At 45.3% G+C, this 24,272-nt stretch overlaps 1 protein-coding gene across 1 annotated transcript in view; it reads right to left on the bottom strand.

The window, feature by feature from the left end:
- Nucleotides 1-15,495, bottom strand: part of Sarm (sterile alpha and armadillo motif) — a 211,847-nt gene extending 196,352 nt beyond the window's left edge. The window contains exon 1 of the mRNA XM_075685588.1: nucleotides 15,230-15,495. Within this exon, the coding sequence (XP_075541703.1) occupies nucleotides 15,230-15,337 (108 nt within the window). The 5' untranslated portion in view covers nucleotides 15,338-15,495. The remainder of the gene's footprint in view (nucleotides 1-15,229) is intronic.
- Nucleotides 15,496-24,272: the final 8,777 nt, after the last annotated feature.

Consider the following 24,272-nt stretch of genomic DNA (forward strand, 5'->3'; position numbering starts at 1 on the left):
TGAGGCCCGAGCTGGCTGCCTGAGGTCACAAACATACCGGAGCAAATATACGAAACGGGACGAGGCATGTGCCCGGTGCAGCAAAAGTCCGGAAACGACTCAGGACATGGCAACAGAATGACAACGTATTCAACCAGCAAGACCCGCAGGGAAGGTTCCCCTTCCAGAAGAGCTAGGATTCAAAGCGGGGTGAGTAGTCAAGATTAGCAAAGGACGTTTACATTGATGGTGGAAAAAAAATATAGGGAAAAGGTTGGTAAAATCGGAGTCGTTACAGGCATAGGTAACTGAAGAACACGGAGATACACGTTTTTATTTAAAGACGAAGATCAGATAGACAAAATGTCAGACGGCGATAGATGCAGTAAAACTGATTAGATCAAGCAGGCTAGATGACTGTCGCAGCCCCGTTTAGAAGGGAATGCAAATAATAATAATAATAATAATAATAATAATAATAATAATAATAATAATAATAATAATAATAATAATAATAATAATAATAATAATAATCGATGACATTTCCCCCCTTTTGCTTTTGCATGAGTAGAAATACTCACCGTATTTACTTGTGCGTAAAAGTAAGGCAGAAATGTGGTGTGAATGATGAAGATTTGAAGGAAAGATACATAACCTCTCGAGCGATACTGTGGGAAAGTTGCTGCACGTACAGGAACAATATTTGTCTCGTCAGTGCAACGTGCACGCTTTCAGTATCGTATAAAATATTCACCAAGATAATTTCCAATGAATCATGGCAACACTTGACTTCAGTCAACCAAGAGAACAAGCTGGCCTCAGAAAGGGATATTCTTCAACATACAATGGATCACATCGTGTCACCAATCAGCTGATTGAGAAATCTGCGGAGTACAATCAGCCTCTATATATGGCGTCCATAGATTATGGAAATTCATGCGATTCAGTAGAGATGTCAGCAGTCATGGAAGCATTGCTTAATCAAATAGTACAAAAAAGCATACGCGAATATCTTAGGAAATATCTGCAAAGATTCTACAGTTACCTTGGTTCTCCACAAAAAAAGTAGAAAATTACCTATGGAGAGACAAGGAGGCACGATTTCTCCAGTGCTATTCACAGCAAGCTTATAAGAAGTGTTCAAGCTATTAGACTTGGAAGGCTTATGAGTGAAAATCAACAAAGAATATCTCAGCAACCTTAGCTTTGCAGATGACATTGTCCTGTTCAGCACACTGGAGATGAATTGCAACAAATGATTGAGGACCTTAACCGATAAAGTGCAAGAGTAAGGTAGATTATTAATATGCGGAAGACAAAGGCCTGGCAAGGCCTTTGTCCGTGGCTTTTCTGTTTCTGTTTCTGGTTCTGTTCCTTACTGTTTTCTGTTTCTGCTGGCCTTTGTCTGTTTGCCTTTGTCTGTCTGCGGCAAGGCCTCCTGGCAAGGAAACAAGAATTCATGACCACCATTCAGCCTCTAGAGTCTGTGCAGGGGTACGTTTATCGTGGTCAATTACTCACAGGGAATCCTGATCATGAGAAGGAAATTTACGGAAGAATAAAAATTGGTTGGAGTGCATATGGCAGGCATTACCAAATCCTAAAGAAAAGTGTGCAATCATTGCATTCTACCGGTGCTAACATATCTGGCAGGGACGTGGAGGTGAACAATGAAGCTCGGGAACAGGTCAAGGACCGCGTAAAGAGCGATGGAATGAAAAATGTTATGCGTGACGTTAAGAGACGGCAAGAGAGCAGTGTGGATCTGAAAGCGGGGGATAGCAGATATTCTAGCTTAAATTAAGAGAAAAAATGGACCTGGGCAGGACACTTAATGCCTAGGTTAGATAACCGGTGGGCCATTAGAGCTACAGAATGGGTGCCAAGTTAAGGTAAGCGCAGTCGATGACTGCAGAAAATTATGTGGCAGGATGAAATTTGGAAATTTGCAGGTGCAAGATGGAATCAGCTGGCGCAAGACAGAGATAAATGCAGATCGCTGAGAGGGGCTTTCGTGCAACAGTGGACATGATGATGATGATGATGATGATGATGGGTATGACAGTACTGCCTACCGACCAAAACGCCGACCGTTTCCGCTGTCGCCTGGGGACGTCATTAACGGTGTTGTGACGCGGATACAGCGCAAGCATTCTGCCATTGGTTGAAAGAAAACTTCAAGCTCGCATTTTCCGGAAAGCATACGACGCAAGGTAGGCACAAAAGCATTGAAACGGACGGCACGGGAGAGAGCACCACTCACTCACTCACTCACTCACTCACTCACTCACTCACTCACTCACTCACTCACTCACTCACTCACTCACTCACTCACTCACTCACTCACTCACTCACTCACTCACTCACTCACTCACTCACTCACTCACTCACAGTCGATAAGACTCACTTGAAAAGCACATTCTTGACGCTTGTGTGAAGTGGCAAAATGCCTACGTAGTATATGCTATTTCATTTTGTAGATGGACCGTAAACGATACGCAGATGGGTCGACATCGAAAGCGTTGTAGAAAGAGGCAAGTACAGGGAGTATTAAGCTTATGATTTGGTTCAAGATTGCAAGAACAGCGGTATTTCAGAACTCTAAAAGCGATTCCAAACGCGACGTGATGCGAAACATTGAGAGTTTGCAATGACGTAATTATACTTTGCGGGGCCTCCTCAAACTGCTCCACATGCTGCGCAGTTAATCTTTTATCAGGAACTAAAAAAATATTTAGTTCTTCAAATCTAGATACTTTAGGATGTCGGTGCGTTTATGCTTAATACGGGGCAACAGATGAAAAGTGCCCTTATTGTGGTTCGACAGCATTGGCCCTTACATTCGAGCACCGCGTCCTTAGATAGTATTAGAGAGAGAGAGAGAGAGAGAGAGAGAGAGAGAGAGAAGTAGTTCGTATTAGTTTAACCAGAAGTCCGCGTGCTGGTTGTGAATATTTGTCAGAATATTACATTTCTCCATGCCATCTTAGGCACAATATTTTTCTGTGGTCGGTCCTTTCGCGATTGCATGTTCTCTCTCTCTCTGTCTCTCTCTCTCTGTCTCACACACACACACACACACACACACACTCTCTCTCTCTCTCTCTCTGCGTGCGTGCGCACGTACGCGGATGCACCTGCACACTCTGGGGTCTTTGCAAGCGTCATTACAAGGCGTCCATGCCACCGGTTTAAGCGTCAGCAGTTGGCACAAATCATTGGAACGCACCCTTGAGGACTACAGTGGCGGCCTTGCACTCACCCAAGGTCGATCGCTTTGCGAGGCCGATTTGCTGTAGCGATGAAGCCAGTAAGATCCTTTGATGAAAAAGTACTCGTACGGCGCGTGATATCAATAACGTTGATGCGTACAGGATAACGCGCACATATTCTGATTGCACGCGTCTATGAATATCACGAAGTTAGCTTACTCGCACTTCGGTTGCAAGTAGAGCTCATAAAATAAAAAATGTAAAAAGCCACGGGGCCGTACACCAGTATAGTACACAGCAGTGCTGCGAACATTAATAAATGTAGCACGCACATAAATAATACAAAATAAAAATAAATAGACGAATAAATAAACATACCAAAAGACTTAATGCAGTCCTGATGTTCGAATGCTTTTAGCGATGCGCAATGTCACTAGTACGCGAAGGTCATCGTCTCTGTAATGCTTGATGTTGTTGCTCTGGTGTTCTTCATTGCGATGTTCCGTGTGGCGTAGCTTCTATCCGTAAAGCACGATCGATCAATTATCTTTATTGAGCTTTGATACGTTCATATCCGTTGGTTTTAAGCGGGGTCCTTGTGGACTGACGATAAGTGCTTTATATTCATTCAGCACACGATCATCTAGTTGCCTTGCCACTGCTGAATGAGAAGCGGCGTCAGGAATGTGAATGCATGCGCCGAGCGAGTTAGAAACGTACCTATACCTACGAACAGAGTAACGCGCGTGACTGAGGTGTCGAGTATGTCGCAAGGACGACGTGAGAGCGGGGACGTCTTACAGATTAATGTCGCACCACATGTGCTTGATGCGACTGCAAAATTAAAGCGAAAACGAGAAGTTGTTTACAGCTTTTAAATAACGATCTTTGACAAACACAATTGGTTTAAAGCATAAACAACTGGACAGTATATGAATTTTCCTCTTTATTTTTTTTTCTCGCAAAGTTCGTTCTTATCGCCAGTGCTCATTGCAAATCTCTGCAATCACGATCTGCCTGAATGTAGTCGAAAAATTTCGAGAAGGCGCTTAAGCTTGGGAGATACTCACGCTTCTCGGCAACTGCAGCTTATGCGACCGTAACGTTTACCGGGAAACGCTGGCAGCGGAGGCTGTGCACGAAGGCAAGCTTTGTGGTAGAAACGTGGCCTCTATAGCGTGGGCCGATCCAGGAGGTAGTGCACAGCAGCGCCAAAAAAAAAAAAACAAGTTTTTTCCGGTTTCTGCTATTGTTTCGCACTTTCAGTGTTTAAGTCTGAGAAGACTTAAAATAAAAGGAATTCGCTGTCGGCGTTTTGTTTCATGACATTTGTTTATGGGCTGTCATTCTAAAAAATTCCAAGGAATAACTTTGTCAACAATGTAAGATAAGGTATGAGCAACTTTGGTGGTAGACATGCGCGGCAATATAACCCGCACACACCGCACATGATACAGCAGGGCGTGGCATTTACATATACCTCAATATTTGCGTAAATTTTCGCTCACGGACTACTCCCCCGACGCTGACACCCAATTTTCTGCGATACGGGGCCCTTAACGCTATCGCGTTAAAATCGATATTTTCACGGCAGCGTTCGGGAAAATGCGGCCTGCACGCAGAACGTGCAAACGCTTGTCTCGAAACGAGCGATGGCTAGAGCTCATGGCGAACGCGCGCAACGTCTCCTACGAAATGTTATTTCTTCACTCGATATATGTGTATAGGCCATATGATCTGGAGTCGTGGCCTTTGCATCTTTACCCACACAGCGTCCGAAGGGTTTCCAGATCCGCGCGCTAAGCGAACTAAGCATGAGGTTGCAATCTACTACTAACATGCCGGGCCCTCAAGCTTCTGTCAGTCTTGCTCCGCACTTAAATCGTCACGTTTACGCAGGAATTAAACCGAGAAATGCGCGGAAAATGCTGCATAACACGCTCGGGGAGCAAGGTTGGATTCTTATAGTATCTGAACCCTTGAAGAACACATATAAACCCGACGTCAACTGCGGGAAAAAAAGGCAGCTTTGTCTTTCTTCCTTTTTGTCGAGATACACGGTTGCCAAGCGCATGCGACCGGACGTTTTATGGTATCAGTCACACTGCTGTCACACGCACGACGTCGTTAGGGTAAGTTGCCGGGGGGCATGGGGCGGGGGGGGGGGGGTCTGCACTTTCTTGCACGGGACGCCTTCCGTCTCCGGATCGATAGGCCCGCGGCCTTTTTTTTGCTGTGACGGGGTTTCGTCGCCAACGGCGCCCGTCCGAGCGAGTAGGGAGGAAGCGAGAGAGGGAACTGCTGGCCGAGCCACAGTTGTCCGGTCTCGACGGTCACTGGCGTTTCACTCTCGCGCGCCGTAGGGGTGGCTTCGCTGTAGAGGTACTGCCAGCTCTACGCGCACGCACGGCTGCTTCGATGAACTTGCGGGAGAAAAGGTCGCGGCCGGGACTACGCCCCGCGCTATATTTTGCGACTTCTGGAGCGAGACCATGTATAGGGACGCCGTTGTCCCGCTTAGCGACACAAAGCGGGGACATTTGCGGAAGGGCATCTGTCACGCGTCTGTGCCACGATGTTAACTGTCATCTCTTTTTACCATGCATATTAACACTTTGCAGGACGGTGTGCAATTTTTTACAAAACTCTCGAAATTTTCTGCGTAGTATCAGCACACGAGATGCCTAGAAAAAGTTAACAAATTTTAATTTTCTACATCAAGTCATTTATTTAAAAACAAAAGTGGGATCTATTTTTCCCACTGACGCTAAATGATCTTTCAACAAGTGGGACACACTACACGTCCAAGGGGTGCTCGAACGTCTCAATGCCAAATTATATCTAAACACCTGCCTAGCGAACCAAAGCGCTTAGATGTTTTTGTCTGGCGTAAGTAAACGGGGCACTTAGAGGTATAAATTTGCAACTGATTTCACTTGGTTACAACAAGCCGTTTAGTTACAAAAATTGGGACGCATCTGGTCCCACTCACGCTACGTGGCTTTTTCCGAAAAATGGGACTACTTGTTCCACTGATCTTGAAGGGCCTCAGTGAAGAATTGCCAGTAAACACTTGCCTCGTAAAACAGACCGGAGCACTATAATGGGGCCCAGCGGGGGCCACACAAAAGAAGCTTGGGCGCAACTTTCGCCAGAGCATCGAAGTCCAACGTAATCAGCGTCTTCATGCAGATGCATGTTTATGCGCGTGCACCCACAAGGTTAATATTTTCGGACTAGCTCACGCCTCAAGACGGAAGAAATGTGTGCTTATTGCAAGCTAAAGGTGTAAATCTAAATGTAGGATAGAGCAATAACTTACGCGCATCTTGACAACTTCTTTTTTCTTGCGAGCAAACGTAAGCCGAATTCAGAAAACCGTTCCACCAAGGAAAACAATTTTCCTACGTTTTGCACGCTTGTCGCTACTTAATAGCGGTTCCTAAAACTATTTTCGCGTGTCTTGAAACCTTTGCATAGAAGGCCGCACAAAACAAATGAGATAAATGCGCTGTTTTGCTGCTGAGGAGCGTTTTCGCGCGCATCAGAAAGTGTGACCTATATGTCCCATTGTCCTAAGACAAGTCAACCGTGTCTCTCGACTCTGAACATGTTCTTTGTGATTGCGGCCGCTACGTATTTGTCTTTGAAGGCGGTACTATATGCGCTCTCGTGCGCGACTCAAGCTTGGAGCTGCGGCACCTTCTCGGCCGCCACTCGCGCGTTACAAGTCACGAAAGCTCTGCTTGTGTTTCTTAGGCACACGTACAGACCTTAACGAAACCTCGTAAATGTGTTTATTGTGACTGCATGTGGCTCTTTGCGTGTTCGTGTGATCACTACGTGTGCTATAATCATCTCCCATCACCTGTAGTAGCATGCGAGGGGACAAGCCAGGCTGACATCCCCCGCATATCATTAAAGATGGTACCTATCTCCCTCTCCGAGTCAATGCATATAGCACCGTTAAAAAAAAAGCGTTTGATTAATGATCGTGTGTATTGGGTTTGACGGCCACTCGCCCGCGTTTGTTGCTTTCATTTATGCGCAAAATGGAAAGGAAAGGAAAATCTGTGCGCGAATGAGCGAGCACACCATGCGACGAACCCGCACCGTCTCGCCCTGAAAAACTAAAGTGAAAATAAAAATCAAGCCACTATCACTTGGGTCTAACTGCAATGTCGGTGAAATTGTCAGACGTGACCCAAGTACGCACCTTCTTTATCAAAGCTGAGTTTAGCGCCATACTACAGAGTATAGTCGGTTTTCTTGTATGATATACTCACCTCGTAAAAGTTACGATATGTTGTACAGAGTGGAAGTGTATTGAAACCTGATAATGTCTCCTCGCAGCGATGTTCAATATTTAAGCTATTCGTTCGAGTATATCTTGGTCTTAAAAAGGATAATAAATGTGACTTGAACCCTGTAGTGCCCGAACAGTACAGTTCCACGGCAAGAAGAATTAAAACTTATTCACGCCTTTATTTTTTGACGATGGAGAGTACATTTGTCAAAAAAGCTAACACACACACACACACACACACACACACACACACACACACACACACACACACACACACACACACACACACACACACACACACACACACACACACACACACACACACACACACACACACACACACACACACACACATGCACGCACACACAAGAACAGCGAAACGTCGGGGTAAAAACATAGTAGTCATAGGAATTAACTATATATTACATGACTTGCTAAATGATCCTTAATTCAAAACTCGCTCGAGCGTATCAAAAAGAGAGAGAGACATAAGAAAGGGGAAAGGCAGGTAGGTTAGCCATAAGGGAATATGCGGTTTGCTACCCTACGCTTGGGAGAGAGGGTAGGGAAGGCAAAGTGACAAGAAACAAGAGACAGAGAAAGAAAGCGAGCACAGATACAGCCAGTCGCTGTCACTGCATACAATCACCACACATCACAGTAGCACTTGTAGTACTGTAAGCATCAGTTCAGGCTGCAGCCACTGGTACAATTGTACCAGCGTCTCGAAAAACTGCAACAGAGCCCTCGTCGCCCTCAGTTGCGATGGCTTGTGATGTGGGCATTCTGAATTGGTTTCCTCTGTTAATGGTATTTGGCTCAAGCGCGCTACCGAGACTGCGAGCGATCGCCTCTGTAAATTGTAGCGAGGGCAGTCACAGAGAACGTGTTCATGAGTCTCCTCGCTACCACTGTCATCACATGAGGTGTTGTCGGCCCATCCTCGAGCGCATCAAAAACGCTACTATAGGCTATGCGCTAAGTTTCCGTGCTGAGAATTACAGGGTTAACACGTATACTTCAATTAACTTCAATTAACTTCAATTATCGTAGTGCACAAGACGTTGAAAATCACATCTTTAAGGTTTACCGCATATTTAGGAGGGTGCCACGTGACGACAGAAGCAACCCGCGAATCGCAAGCGATGCGTAAGGTTCGATTCGGATCTCGAAAACATAAGTAACGAACCGTCTTTCTTAAAAGCTAAAGCGAGAAAAAAAAAAGGGGGAGGGTGGTACAAGAAAAAAATGAATGTGCACGTGACCTCAAGACCTAACGGAACCTCATCCACAAGGGAAGCGAGCGCGTGCACTGACTTTTCCAGGCAAACATTGTTTTGTATCTCCGCAGGAGACATACTGTCTGCGCTGCACAGCAACGACAGTGTAGTAGATAGCGCGGCGACCACATGTGCATCGGTGTTTTGAAACCATCCTCCCAAAAGGCGCGCCGAAAGGAAAGGAAAGAAAGAAAGAAAGAAAGAATCGTAAAAAAAATATAACGCAGATGCTGCGTTAGCAGAACAGCGACCTTGCACGACAGGCGTTTCGATTCTCTGCACGCGAGACAGGTGCGCGCTCCAACTACGATGTATATGCGGCCTCATGGAGCGCATGCATGACCGATCCGACGTTTGCCGCCATGTGTTTTTTTTTCACTTCTTTTTTTTTTTTCAAACTAGTGACTTGCTTTCATGAGCATGGCAAAGGCCACACGTGCATGATGCGAGTTTCCGCTGCGCTATGAAAAAAAAAAGAAAAAAGTTGCAAATGTTCACAACGCAAGAAAACTGCGCTGTATCCATCGTGGTGCGATGCGCATGGTTGCGTGAAACGGATGAGGGTGACGGCGATATACGCAGCTGACGCATGCGAAGTTTCTTTGCGTAACAACATTTCGCCGGAGTTCCGTTTTACACATGCCCGTCAGCTCTCTCTATCTCTCTTTGTCTACCTTCAATATACTGTGTGATAGTGACACAATCAGAACCTTTAAGGAAGCCTATTCTAGCTAAGGCGGTCTTGTATGTCGCCGTATCACGTGCCTGTTATGACTGCGCCAAAATATGCGAGTGAACGCGTTCTGCTTTGCGATTCAACGAGCATCCTATATGCTTCCCAACGTGCATGCATAAGTTTTGCTAAGTATACGTGAACATGTCTTATGTTGTGGGTTCTGAAATGTTTCTTCCTTTTATTGAATTCAACATATATAATGCTATTTGTTGCGCACCTAAGAGAAAAGGAGATGTTTAGAAAAGAAACAGGAAATGAACGATAGGGACATAAACGGGAATAGCGTCAAGTTTGCTGCCCTACCCTGCTGGAGCAGCAAATAGGGATATACGATAAGAGAGATAAATAGGAAAAGAGAAGCCCTTATCAATAGGCAGGTACGCACACGGAAACTACACTATGTAAATAGAAATTCACACAAACACCCACACGGGCAGTAGACGTGCTAGAGAGAGAGAGAGAGAGAGAGAGAGAGAGAGAGAGAGAGAGAGAGATCAACTTTGCATGCAACCGGCGCTTTATACTGGTATCATTATTGGTATCACTAGCCGAATATCACCCTTTGCGCTGGCATCACTACTGAAGAAATGCAAGTAATGGGTTCAGGAACTCCTCTATAAACTTGCAACGCCTTATGAGCCGACGGTGTGTTCGTTATCATGGCGGATAGCGCGAACGAACAAACAGTGACGTTCAAACATGAGCTATCTCAAAAATAGTGACCGAAACAACTAGTCGAATCCAAATGCCCGGTGGGCTGTCTCAAAGTTGGAGTTTAAAAAATTATCACAATCCAATGCACATTTTGGAATCTATACGAAGCAAAGCTTTCGCCAAGTCAGTGTGTACACGCTATACAATTGAACGGCGATGCGTACATTCGCGTTTACTTTAATTCTATGCAGCGTGCAATCTTAATGCTTATCTACTGCAAAGTTCGCAACTTTAATCCCATGCATTTTTTTAAAATGTTTATGCACTACTACGCTCACAAGCTATGCCGAAATGCAAGTACCATTTGGTGCTTGCATTTCGACATAGCTTGTGAGCGTTGTGCTGTGCTGCGCATGGACCTGATTTCAGGCCGATGCACAGTGTGGGACGCCTACGAAGCGATGCCACGAGGGTGAAGGCGATGTATGTCGACGACGATGAATCAAGGTCACGATTGTGTTGCGCTGAGTTTAAGCACTGAAAAAAATGAAGGAACTCAAGAAGAAAGGGCGAATTGCGCTTGGTCCTTCCGTCTCGTGTTCTTTCATTCTTTCAGCGTTAAAACTCGGCGCGAGAAAACCATGAACGAGCACCAATCATATAGCCCTGCTCATCGCTTTACTGAGAATCGTGACGGCAGGCTATGCGCAAAGAAGTGCGACACACACCTAGCTACATTTAAGGCTTGCGTACCTCCTGTGTCCCAGTAGCACATATATTTATTCTGAAGGATTGACCATGAATGGGTACTCACCTAGTGGCACATAATGAATGGATGAATCAAAGAAAACCAAGCAAATCTATGAAGCGATACATTCTATCAAGAGCTGGTCGGCGTTGATAGCCGACACCACGCCGACCTGTTTATAGAGGCTATGAGCTCTATATATAATTTATACGGAACTCGGTGCCTGATAGCTATGAGCCGACATTCTGTGTTGGCGTTTGAATGTAGGAATTTTTTTTTATAACGCAGAACAGAAGCGCGCTTACTCGCGTGAATTACTTTGGTGATGCAAGCCTGTTTGCCAGTATACTTGCATACGGCGTACGTATAACCTTCACACACACACACACACACACACACACACACACACACACACACACACACACACACACACACACACATATATATATATATATATACGCCCCACACGCTTCACACTAAATTGGGCTGGCGCAATGCTGTACCGCTAGCAATGGCGCCCAGATTATGTGTGAAAAAAAAGAAGGTCACATCCGTGCAAGCGTAGCATCAGTCAAAAGATGTGGGTAGTGCCATTTACAATCCTCATCTCAGGCTACACATGATTCTCCGACGTCTGACGTGTTCCTTGGAAGTAAGCGAAAATGAAATTGGCGAAGATGGCGTCGCTTTGCCAACGAGTCGCTACGCTGACATCCCATTATTGCCAGTGTAATGGAGAAATTGCGGTCACTGACCAAGTCAAGGTGAAGAACACACAGAGACGTTTCGGGACCCGTAGGTCTCCGTGTGTTTTTCACCTTGACTTGGTCAGTGACCGCAATTTCTTCATCGTCTTGTTACCTGACCAGACGAACTTTCGTAGAACTCTTGCATTAAATTGCATTAAAATTAAAAATTGCATTAAAATTGCATTAAACACCAAATGCGTTCTCACCGAATTAACAAAATTGCGCTAATTAGGTTTCTGACTAGTTATTTGCGGCGCATATTGCAACTTACGAATGGCAACCGGAGAGTTCGCAAGGCGTATCCACTTCGGACGAATTCTCAGGATGACACCTGTTTTCAGATGTACATTTCAAAGTGCGCGACGAAATACATGGGCGTTCTAGTAACTTTCGTGCTTTGATGCATAAAGCGGCGTTTTCTTTAAAAAATTAAGTGGGACAATAGAGCATTTTACAAGGTTTGACGGCGCATATTTTGAAACCGGTGCCATCCTCAGAATTCGTTCCAAGTCGATACCCCTTGCAAACTCACCGGCTTCAATTTGTAAATTTAGATGTGTGCCGTAACGTAGTTAGTTAAAAAAAACTATATTAGTGGCATTTGATGAGTAGTCGATCACACATTTTGATTTCTCGTGGAAGTAATGTTATCCTATTCGAGTAATCCAGTTCATGAATTAGAATTGTGCTATCTGCCATAGGCGATTTTTAAAAAGAAATTTGCATAGTAAAAAAGGAAAAAGGAAGCTCGCCTTATGTGCAGGACTATGTGCGGTGATATATGTTCGGTGATGTATACCACGTTTACCGAGCCCTTCATCTCCTGCTAACTGATAATCGGCGATGTATGCACGGCGATCTATTGGCACAGTACAACGAAAGTTATAGGGCATACCCACCACTTTCGGGAACCGCCAATTTATTTTATGGTTCACAGCTCCCTTGTCTACACGCGACCAGGAAATTTACGCACGAGAACTAAGAGGGGATTGTGTCTTAGTATCCTTGCACACGGAAAATATACGAGCTCTTCTCTCATGCAGCCTTATTTCCTTCCTCACTAGAAGGCGTACTTGCACTAAGATTAACGTGCCAAATTGAGAACCTAAAGAGAATTACTTGACTACATCAGGTGATTTCACCAAGCGCTTAGAATAATAGCTAGGATTTTTAAAAATTTTATTCGGTCGACATTGTCATCGATTGTTCAGTTATTCGATTGAAATCGTCATTGATTTTGCTAAGTTCTGCCGAACTTAATAAAATCGCAGGGTGTTTTAACAGAATCGGGGATCTGATTTCAGATTGCCTTAAAAATGTATTGTAATAATACATGTCTTATTCACGACTTACACATTGTTTGATTGTATGGGGTACAACATATCCACAAAATTATCGACAAAAATTGCTAGCCTTACAAGAAAGAGTTGTTCGGTACTTCGAAAACTACAGGGATAGGCTTCAAGATTTGAGAACGCATGCTCTATTCATTAAACACACTATGCCCAAAGCCAACCAGACATGCTATTATAGGTTATTTGCAACATATAAAAACTAACAAATTGTACACATGAAAATCATCTGAATCAAAATCTCACTGTTGCCTACGCGAAGAAACTAGGCAAACTTCAGTCTAGAACAATTTATGGCAGACAGAATTTGAATTACCAGGTTCCTCAATAATTAAGTTACCTAAATTTACCTGATTACACTAATTTACCTAAGAAATCTATGAAAGTGCTGATCATAGAACATGAAATGCAATATAGATTATATGTATATTTTAGCATTTTATGTGGTAACACATTGCTATGGTCGTTTTGCAATCGAATAATACAATTCATTTATGTTTACCGTGTTATTTATTTCCCTGACTCGGAAAATCGTACCTACAGATTCTTAGTCAATCTGTATTACTATTGTATAATGTACGTATTTCTTTCGAATTTCACGCTAATAATCTGCTCAATTTGATTTGGATAATATGTTTACCTCCATTCAGCCCATGTAACTTTGATTTGATATGATGTGACCAATGCATTTCATATTATGTACCATAGCGCTGGATGCCAACAGGAGCGGGAGCCCTTTGTGAAGCCTTTGTAGCCTTTTGGCTCCCGCTCCCGTTTCCGTAACAGACGCAAAAAATAAAACAAAAATAAACCTTCACCTTCATCACCTTCCCCCTTTCCAAGCAGATTAGGATGTCAGCAGTCATGTATACACGTATCCATGCCGGCAAAACTGCCTGCGCTTCAATTAAGGCTCTCTCTCTCTCTTGTGGTTTTCGTGGTTCTAAAAGATGCAGTGTGACGGTTTAATAAAAACATGTGGTGAAAAGAATTACGGGCGACAGAACACATTTTATTACGATGGAGAGCAGTCCAACAAAATCTTGCATTCTGGAGTGAGAATGTGCGGCGCAAAGAACCATTAGTCCGTGGAAAGCCCCATACCGCAAGTGGACTGTTATGATTATATAAATAGTCTTAAAAAGAAACAGCGCTTTCATGATATGTAGCCGCTGCAATGTACGTAAAACAGACATCGATGGAGCCGAGCACAACAGATTATAAGAATTAAAGAAGAAGGAGCCGTTCTTATATGATGCTTTAAGGAGACTTAAAAAAGGAATTACGCTTTTATAATATGTAGCTGCTGCAACGTAAATAGAACAGACATCGGTGGAGCCAAGAACAACAGATTACATAACGCAGGACTCGAGTGCGCATTCCGGCATTTTATTAACGATGTTTGTTGTCAAACTCGTAACGCGCGCGAACTTTTGTGGTTTACGCGAGCAATTAAGCCGTCCAGGTACATGCGAGCAGCGTTTCGACTCGTCTGCACTAATAATATTTGTACGTTATCATTGCTGAATACACAGTTATAACATGTAGTTACATAAGCTGTATTCCGCCTGTAAATTCTTACTCCGCTTATTCAACTTCTCTCTTCTAATTTTAGTTTTCTGACCACGTTCATCAAATGACGGCCTAGAGGCGCACTGTTCGTGACCGTAACTATAGGATTTGTCAACAGGAAAACACGGCGGTCTCTGCGCACTTGACTTAATTCTACCATCACACCCCCGTCTGTAAACAACAAGGTGCTGGAGAGCCAAGGTTTTCGCAGAAAGTGTGTGTCCGCTTTTCGCGCGAGTAAATTGCAGCCGAGCTGTGAGAGCGAAAATAGAACTCGACGAAGGAGGGGGCTTGCCTCCCTGTCTCGGCTTTCGAAGTGCCCCTCGCTTGCTTTGTAAGAAGCAAGAGTTCGCGCAAGAGTAAACAGATTTTGAAAAGTAGATCGGCAATTTCCGGCTTCTTTTCAGTATAACATCCAGGTAATACCAAGCAAATATTTCGCGCTTCCGTGCGCCTTAAAGGAGCCGAACCACTCGTGGTGCGGACCTCCCACGGGAACTCCGCGCCCAACCAGCCGTCCTAATCCGGGGCGCTCCGTGCGCCAATTGGAGAGAACGAAAACGCCCGGAGAGACGACGCGCACTCTAGAACTAAATAACGGCATTAAAATGCAAAGAGAAAGGCGTCATCATCTCCCTCACCGTGCGCTCCTTGGAGGCGACGACCTTGGACGCAAGACGCCGCAGGAAAGCCACGACAGAAGACGGCTGGCAGCGAGAAGGCGACGAAATGGCACCGTCACATTGCATCCAGGCGCACGCCGGACACTACGGCGAGTGCGCGCGCGCGCGCGTCGGACTAGCGTTAGGCCTAAACTCCCCGCCGAAGACGAGCCGCTAGGAATGTTCGTGCGTGCGTGCTCGAGTGCGTGTATGCGTGCGCCAGCGCGCCCTGCGACCGCACAGCAGCAGCACACTTCGACCAACGTGGTTCAAATAAACACAACCACGCACGGCGCCTGCTGCTGCAGCGGCGGCGCCGGCGTTTGGCGCGGCTGGGGCGTCGTCTGCTCTCGCGAGTGGGTCTGTCGTCTGCTCGCGAAGTGGCGGTGAAGGCCCGCGGCTGTCAGAAAAGCGAGTACCAGCACCCGCAACAAAGCGAGTGAAAGTTCGCAGGGGCAAATAAAGGGGGAGGACAACCATCGACTCGTTCTGCTCCATAGCTCAAGCAGTGCGGTCTTGACAGTTTATTTGCACGAACACGCGCGCTCGTCGCACGGCCTGCGAGACGGCGTCGTTCTCGATGCCGCCGCGACTCGTACAACGCCGAGTCGGCACCGTTCGTGTGCTGCACTGCGCACTTCGAGTATGAGAGCCGGCGACGCCATCTGGTACGTTCGACCCGACACGAACGGGAAGCGCTCGTTTCAAAATAGTGACGAAATTCTGCAGTTTGCAAGCGTGCTTCTCGCAACACGTGGGCGACTTCATTAAGTTGTAAGTATATACCCCAGTGTGCACACGCACGACAAATGGGCACCTTGCCCCTCCAGACCACCCCTGTAATTTTACACCTTTATGACAGAAGGTCACCATGTATGAGTGGTGGAACCGAATTAAATACCATCTACATAATAAGGCATTTCACAAGGAAGTTTAGCTTCTAATATTTAGTGCAGAAAACTAGATTGCTTCGCTGCTGGCTACTTATAGGTTACTGAAAACACACACACGTATGCGCATTCGCTCACTCACGCACACTAAATTACAGCAACCACGAAAGTGGGCTTCTCCTCTAAGAGCCTCTTCTCGACACCTTGTGGAGAAGCCTGATTTGACGAAAGGTTCTCAAGGGGCAGCGAGCAGCGTGCGCATTGCAGTACTACACAGGCGTGTAGTTTTATGCTTAATTTCTTTGCAGCTTAATCACACAATCTGGTATAGGTAATTACCCTCTGCAATTGCGATAGCCAGTTGATACGGCGAGTATCTCAGTTTAATGGCGTGGCTAAAGCCGCCATAATGACTCAAGCCACCGGAAATTAAGGCTCATTTTCCTCCCACTTCGTTTACGGAATGGCATCTGTCGCAGGAATCACTTAGTACATTTCATTAACCATGTTCTTTTCTTTCGCCGCTTGCACTAATAACGCCTCCCCATAGCTAGGGCTTCCAGTTTCTATGCGTTGGAAATGCGTTATCTGACATGTCGAAATAAGGTGACGTCATAGTCGCGTCATAATAACATCATGCGCATTACTTTCATAATGGACCCTGTACATGTTGTGCAACATGCGGATGCGCGCTTTGTACATAATACAGTCATTTCCACGCAGAACGTTATCGCGGCAACACATTTCGCATTGTCTTCATGTCGCATAATTTGCGAGCTGCTCACTTTGCCATTACATATATTCCTCTCAGTGATTTCGCTTGCTTAAAGAGAACGTTTGTGTCCAAATTCCAAAACGAGGCCATTGCTTATTTTGTGTTTATAATCTGTAAAAGTACCGGGAAAATCCCAAACCTTGGGCTGCCAGACAAATATACTCCCGGCGTCTTCCCGGTTTTCCTCTTTAAATATAGCACCCGATTTTTTACCCCGTGAGCCTCAGCAAACATAAAACCCGTAAACGAAGCACCTGGCCATATATCCGACCACCTCCTTTGTCCGAAAAATTATAACCTAACTTGCGTATAGCCTTAATTGTCATGCATATCATTATGATAACGAGCAAACCTGGAGCAGACCTCTGTTGCAGGTCCACCCACTGTCGCGTCATTAGTCACTGTTCTGATATAGGATCTCCTTTAGTAACGCTGAGGATACTTCGCAAAATCAATTCGCTGTGTCATCTTACGCACAGATAATATCTAGAAAGACCACATACTATCACAGTTTGTTGCTTTCGCCGGCTATTTCTATATACACTGTGATTTCAACATGAAGATTATCATCTATGCACCTTGAAATTATGAAACCATTCTACTGATTCTGCACTTCTCCCAATATCTCGTTCTGTTAACTTAACGGCTTGAATGGTAACATGAGTGTGCTACCGACAATATTGTAAGCAATTTGCAAGATTTAATGTTGGTTCTATCTTCAATATTTTTAGTCAATACATAATACTCGTGTGTACCATATTACACAATATATTCTTGTCTCGTATGGCTTTTTTCTGATTTCCTAGGTGTTTGGTCTCGTAGTATCTCAATTAGCTTCCCGCGTGTTCAATCCAAAGTTCTATTGCACCGCAAATGTTTTCTTTTTCTTACGGCGGTTTTGAGCCGAGATAGTCGAGTTCTTATTCATTTTGTGAACTTGGTCTTGTTTTATTAAACGTCTGACGAATCGTTCCGTTACCGTTTTGAATGACACAGCTACCATTTCTCGTCTCAGTGTATCTTAATTGCTCCTCCAAATCTTTTTTTCCCGCCTGCATCCTGAATATGATACTGAATTGCTTCATTTTTTTTCTATGGCTTCAAAGCGGTTTCAGGATTGTCCTCAGGCTTTGTCTTTCATCGCACATTCTCGAGAACAGGGGCGTAGCCAGGGAGGGGAGGGTGTATTGGGCTTCAGACTCCCCTTCCCCTCCCCCGAAATTTTTTCGTGCTGTACAGAACCTGCACCCCAAGACTAGGCGATACTAATTCACTACAAGGGCTGCAGAAAGCGGTATCCACCACCGCACAACTCCCTTAGCAGAGAGGACTCTGTCGCGTGGAGGCAGCTGCAAACGGGCTCGTACCCTAACATAAACGTACTCAGCAAAATGTATCCCACACAATACAATGACAAATGCCCCTTGTGCCACGAACCACCCAAGCTGTATCACATAACGTGACCATGCCAGAAGACAGACGTGGTACCCATTATACCAAACCCGAGTGCGGAGCAATGGGAGGGAGGTGCTCTCCAGCGATCGCCGGGTCGACCAAAAAGGTCTGATTCGGCGAGCACAAGTGGCAGCAGCATCCAGCGGAGCCCTGGACTAAGGGCAACCGACCGTTGTGCAAGAAGACGGACGAAGCCATCTGAAGACCGCAGAAGACCAGCGAATCTAGAGATAATAAAGTTTTTCACTCACTCACTCACACTCGTGCTGTCAAGCACCGCCGACCAAAACAACCCCGGCGCCGGAAATCATTCTACATTTTGTCTAGGATGCTGTTTTATGCTCGAAAAGACATTTCGGCATGAACATTGCGAACTCGGACTGGATTGCGCGGCAAATCCCATGCACCGGGAGTCACATAACGCAAGACGCCCCATCCGAACACAAAGTTTCAACGGCGTTTTGATGGCGAGCGGGCTCGTCGCGGCATCCCGCCGACGCCCCGGAATCTACGGAACGCATGGATTTCAATTGCGAAACTTTGTGGGCGCAAAATTCTTATAAACATTTGATACCAAAGGTGCACTGATTTTTATAAAGTCGTACATCCCACCATTCAACGAGACAAGCAAAATCAACACGCTATCATACAAGTTGGCAAAGCACGCAGCGAAGTCATATGAGACGAAGCATTGTGGTGGTTCATTTGCGTCGTCATGTAGCAGAAAAGAATATCAACAGTTTTTTTCACCTAAGCCAAAGCATCGATGTCGAGACAATAAAGCCAGCAAAGGTAACCACTTTCTTATTTATTTTTTCTACTTTGACTTTTATTCGCAAGGACACATTCGGCCTCTTCAAGTTTCTTGTTCTCGCTACTCGCAGGCTGCCAGAGCCAGCCAGAACGCATGCATTTTCCTCTTGTTGCCCCTACCACCGCGCAAGGCACTTTGGTGCGCCTTCATTTTTCTCAGGCCGAGTGGATTTTGGTTTGCCAGAGTTTTGGACACTTTCTGGCTAGCAGACGAGAAAAAGAAACAATGGTCGCTCGCCGCCATCACTGTGGGGACTCGTTGGATTGCAACGCCTCCGCTTGAGAGCATCAGCTTAACTTTGATGTTATTACACCCACTCCATAAAGTCTTTTGTCTCGCCGCTGTAGGACCGAGCAGTATGCGCATGGTTCTCTGTGGACCAAGCGTCTCACTTTCTCTTCGATATTCCTTCGGTAGGTGCCCAAAGTAGGCATTCGATTGTGGCCAACATGGTTTCCTTTGCGTTTGTTTCTTTACTTCGGGGCCCCCGCCCAGCAAAAGAAAGAAAGACATTGTTGCGGCGCAGCGAATCGTTGCACAGTGAAAATTTGATTTTGTTACTTCTTTTTTTGTGGAAAGTGATGGGCCACGAGACCCTGATACTCTTATTATATTATTGCGATAGAAACTATATGGACACTTAAGGCGCATTCCTGCCGTCGCCGTCGCCGTCATGTTCCGTGTAAACTCCAAGAGCTTAAATCGAAAGTTTGACGGTAGCCCGTCTGGCCGCAAAAATACATGTTCAATAAACGTCGAAAGACTGCGTGATTTCAAGGGCTGAACGACTAGTACTACAAGCAAGAATATCGGAGTGCAAGGCTAAGGTCCGTATGCTGGAAAATGATACCTTCTATGCCCGTCGCCGACTAGAGTTCCTGTGTCCTGCCGAATTTGCTTCAGTTCAGCTACACGCTAACTTTCAAGCAAGCGTGAGAACACGAAATAACGGCGTCATGCACCATGCCAAGCTTGAAAGCCTGCGACCATCTTGAAACGGTACGTCCCGAAGTTTACCAAGGGAGGCTGTACACAATCTTTCTTCCTACAAGCCTGACAAAGCGCAACTCTGTCCTGATCCTTGGTCTAAACTTTAGCGCAGGGCCCACACGAGATACTAAGTAGCTGATTTGTGCTGTTGGAAAGGCTCTAAGCCAAGTCGACGCCACTAGACGTGACGAAACTCGCACGCGTGTTATTTAAGTGCTTTCTAGGCTTCAAAACCCTTCTTCAAACTCCGCGCTGTCGCTAGAGGAACATGAGGCTATCGACTGGCTTCGACACAATCCAGACTCGTCATTCTTCCAGCTGACAAAGGAAACGCAACTGTTTTGCTTGATAGTGGTGACTACACCCAAAAGATGCTGGCACTGTTTAGTGACGCCAATACCTATAGTCGCTTGACGCGTGATCCAACAGGAAAACTGCAAAGGGACTTCCAAAACCTTCTAGCTGACGACTTCCATTTGGTCTCGCCCAGCATAAATCACTCTACTACCGACTACTTCGTCACAACGGATAAGCTCCTGCATTTTATGGCCTACCAAAGATGCACATGCAAGGTGCTCCTATGCGCCCATTGTCGACTACACTCGCTCACCTCTGTACAAGGTTTCCGGTTTCTTGCAGCGGATAATTTCGTCACTCGTTGGAAAGAGCGGCACTCAAGTACGCAATTCTGGTGACTTTATTGAACAGGTACGGCACGTGTTTCCTGCTCATGATGACGTCATGGCTTCATTTGATGTTAAGTCACTATTTACAAGCGCTCCAGTAGAACTGGCTGTAAAGGCTTGCACCGCTGCCCTCGAAGCTGGCGGGTCCCTGCCCGATAGGTCTCCGATTGACTTTTCAGACCTGTCTCATCTCCTTGGGTTCTGTTTGTCGAATATACACTTCGTCTTCCAACATAATTTTTACCTACAAACGCATGCTACGGCTATGGGTGCATTTATATCAGTTTCTGCTGCGAATCTGGTCACGGAGGACGTCGAAAGTCGGGCGTTTGCATTTTTTATACCTTCTCCAAAGGTTTTCGTGGGATATGTAGATGATTGCTTCTCCATAATTCACAAGGATGCTCTCGCTGCCTTCACTGTTCGTCTTAACAGCAACAAATGATTCAGTTTACTGTCGAGCAAGGAGAATATGGTTGTGTCCCATTTCTTGATATTATTATCCAGCGCGGTAACTCTGGCCTTTCTTTCAACGTCTACAGGAAGCCCACACATACAGGCCGGTACCTGCATTTCAACTCGGTACATCCGCTTTCACGCAAAATGTTCTTGCTACGCTGTACTAGCCAGCAAAAACCATTTGCACAAGACAGGGTGACTGCACGCGTGATATTGGGAGCATCTGTGAAGATTTAAGAACCTGCGGCACCACTCCGCCCTTCTTGTCCTCAGGAAGGAAAGAAGGGTCACTCCCAGAAAGACAGCGTTCTACGTCGTCTCCGAAGAAGTCAGCCGCCATTCCACATGTCCCTGGCACAAGCGAGACCATCGCTTGTATCATGCGCAGGTATGACGTCAAAACTGCGCATGTGTCAACGGGCAAACTAAGAAAGTTTTAGTAAGCGTAAAAGACTAATTGCCACAGGGAAATTTCCTGGGTGTAGCCTATGCCATAACGTGCGAGAACTCTGATTACAAGTATATCGGCGAGACAGGTGACTTCAAGAAACGTGTGAAACAGCATGAGTCAAGGTCAAGAAACTGCGCGTGGCCTCAAGTGCCCTTGTTGAACATGTGAAATCCACAGGCCGCAGTATTGACTGGGCAAGTGCACGTGTCCTGGCCAAGGAAAATAAGCTTGCGTCACGCCTGCATCTAAAATCCTTGCGCATACAGACCACGGCGCACACGCTGAATAGGCATGACGGGACACTTCAGACGGTGTACACTCGCTGCTTGCGTCACTTACTGAAACTTACTAAAATTTTGTATCTCTGTTATCGGTTTCACTGTGAACAAGGCTCCCGCATGGGGAGCAGAAACGTCATTAAATGTTCAGTTATTATGCTCGGTGCATCTTTTCGCGCTTATTGATCAAACTTCAAGGGCGATAACATTGTTGCCGCGCGCCGCAAGCTGTACGTGCGAGTGAAAGCGTAGGGAGGAGGGGAGGTAGGTGAGCCGACGATGGTGGATCAGTCTTGTGTGCGCAAGGGAGAAAAGCAAGGAGGAAGTTCGCCGCCTTTGGTCGCGCGCGATGCATCGGGAAGAATGGAGGAAGGGGGGGGGGGGGCTTAGGTTTCTGTGATTGCGCAATATGCTTATTGGCTTGTTTGATGCATTATGTACAGTGACTTTGTTTAGATACGTAGATTTATTGGAGACTTGTACGTATATGTAAATATCTTGTTGCGAGCTTTTGTGTATGCATGCAATGAACTTTGTTTCCAGTCACACTTTTTTGCCCTTTATGAAGCTGTATCTTTGGATTTTTTCTCGTTTTATTTTTCTCTTCTTTCTCCTTTTATTCCCCTTACCCCTTTCCTCAGCACAGGGTAGCCAGCCGGTACTTACACTGGCTAACCTCCGTCTTTCCCCCCCCCTCTCTCTCTCTCTCTCTCTCTCTCTCTCTCTCTCTCTCTCTCTCTCTCTCATTTTTATATTCCATTGTTTCTTCGCATTTCTAATGTATATTTTGCAAAACTCCTGCTTTTTATATGTTCTATCTGTTGCGACTACAATTTTGGTGCAATTACTCACAATACACGACCGGTGGCAGTTGCTCCTGTGCAATACATTGGAACGAAGGACAGCATCATTGAGATTTTTCCCTGGCCGTTGCATATGTACAAAAATGTAAAGAAGGTTTCTGAATTACAAAATTTCATTGAAGTATTTGTCCTCAACTTGCTCATTTCATGGCCTTCACATTTTTTCATATGAGCTGCATGCACTCCTTTGCTGGTGTCGAACTAATATAGCTCTAAAGTTCGTATGATATTTTCTTTGAAACAGACAAAAAAGGTGGAGGCATTGATATCAGTTATTTCTGGCACAATTTTTTGGGACATACGAATATATTCTTTTATGAAAAAAATACATATTTTACATATATTTACAGTGCGTAGCGCTCAAGAATTCGTTTGCAGCATCTTTGGCATCGGCAACGCAGTTACCATTCATGTATTTTATCCTTCGACAAATTCTATAAGGAGCAGGCCACGCTGGAACGTGAGCCCCCCCGAACGAAATTTCTGGCTACGCCACTGCCCGAGAACTGGCAAAATTTTGTCACCAAGACCTGGGTTGCCTCCAAAGTGTTTGTCCATTTCCCATTGTAAAAGCGCTGTCCTTCTTTTGCTCTTTCGCGTTTTCTGAACGCTTTGCACGAATCGTCAGTTACGTCATTAAACCATTTATTTGCCTTAACCCCTTAATTCTACTCATTCAACATTTCCTATTGAACACATTGCTTGCATCTACAGAATAATGAAAATCGCACAGCTGCAGAACAGATGAAGTATTTTCAACTTTTCATTTAGTATTGGCGTTTTCAAGTTTACAGAATGTATACACCATGTACAGGATGTGCGACACTGTATACAGGAACGCCGATCAGATATGACAACATCGCCTACTTCATGCCAACCTTAGTTGGAACTTCCAGCCACTTGAAAGATATGGCTGATTTAAAACAGTTTGAAAAAAATAAATAAATGAACCCGCTGCATGACGTCATACTAACGCCGAGAGGAAACGTCCAGCCGTGTACTACCTTCCAACTCGATTTACTAAAGCAGTTTACACATATTATTCAGACTTACAACACAGGTTGCAAGCTTTAATGTACTTAGGGGGATATCGCGCACCAACTGCGTGGTTTCTTTTTCCTTTCCACCACACATTTTGCTTCGCGAAAATTTTGCCATCATAATATTCTAGTGCGTGCCGTAATCCCACTTCTCTGCCTCTTTTCAATTTCCACTTCACGTGGCCGCTGCTAAACTAGTTATTTGGTGGCCGCTTAAATTTCGGTTGGTACCTTCTCCCACTGCCTGCAGTGTGTCTACCAAATTTAAATTTCTAATTTCTATGATATTTCCAGATTTTCCATCACAACCGTGACCGAAAT

This window comes from Dermacentor variabilis, chromosome 3, assembly GCF_050947875.1.
Source record: "Dermacentor variabilis isolate Ectoservices chromosome 3, ASM5094787v1, whole genome shotgun sequence".
In the NCBI taxonomy this organism is placed as follows: domain Eukaryota; kingdom Metazoa; phylum Arthropoda; class Arachnida; order Ixodida; family Ixodidae; genus Dermacentor; species Dermacentor variabilis.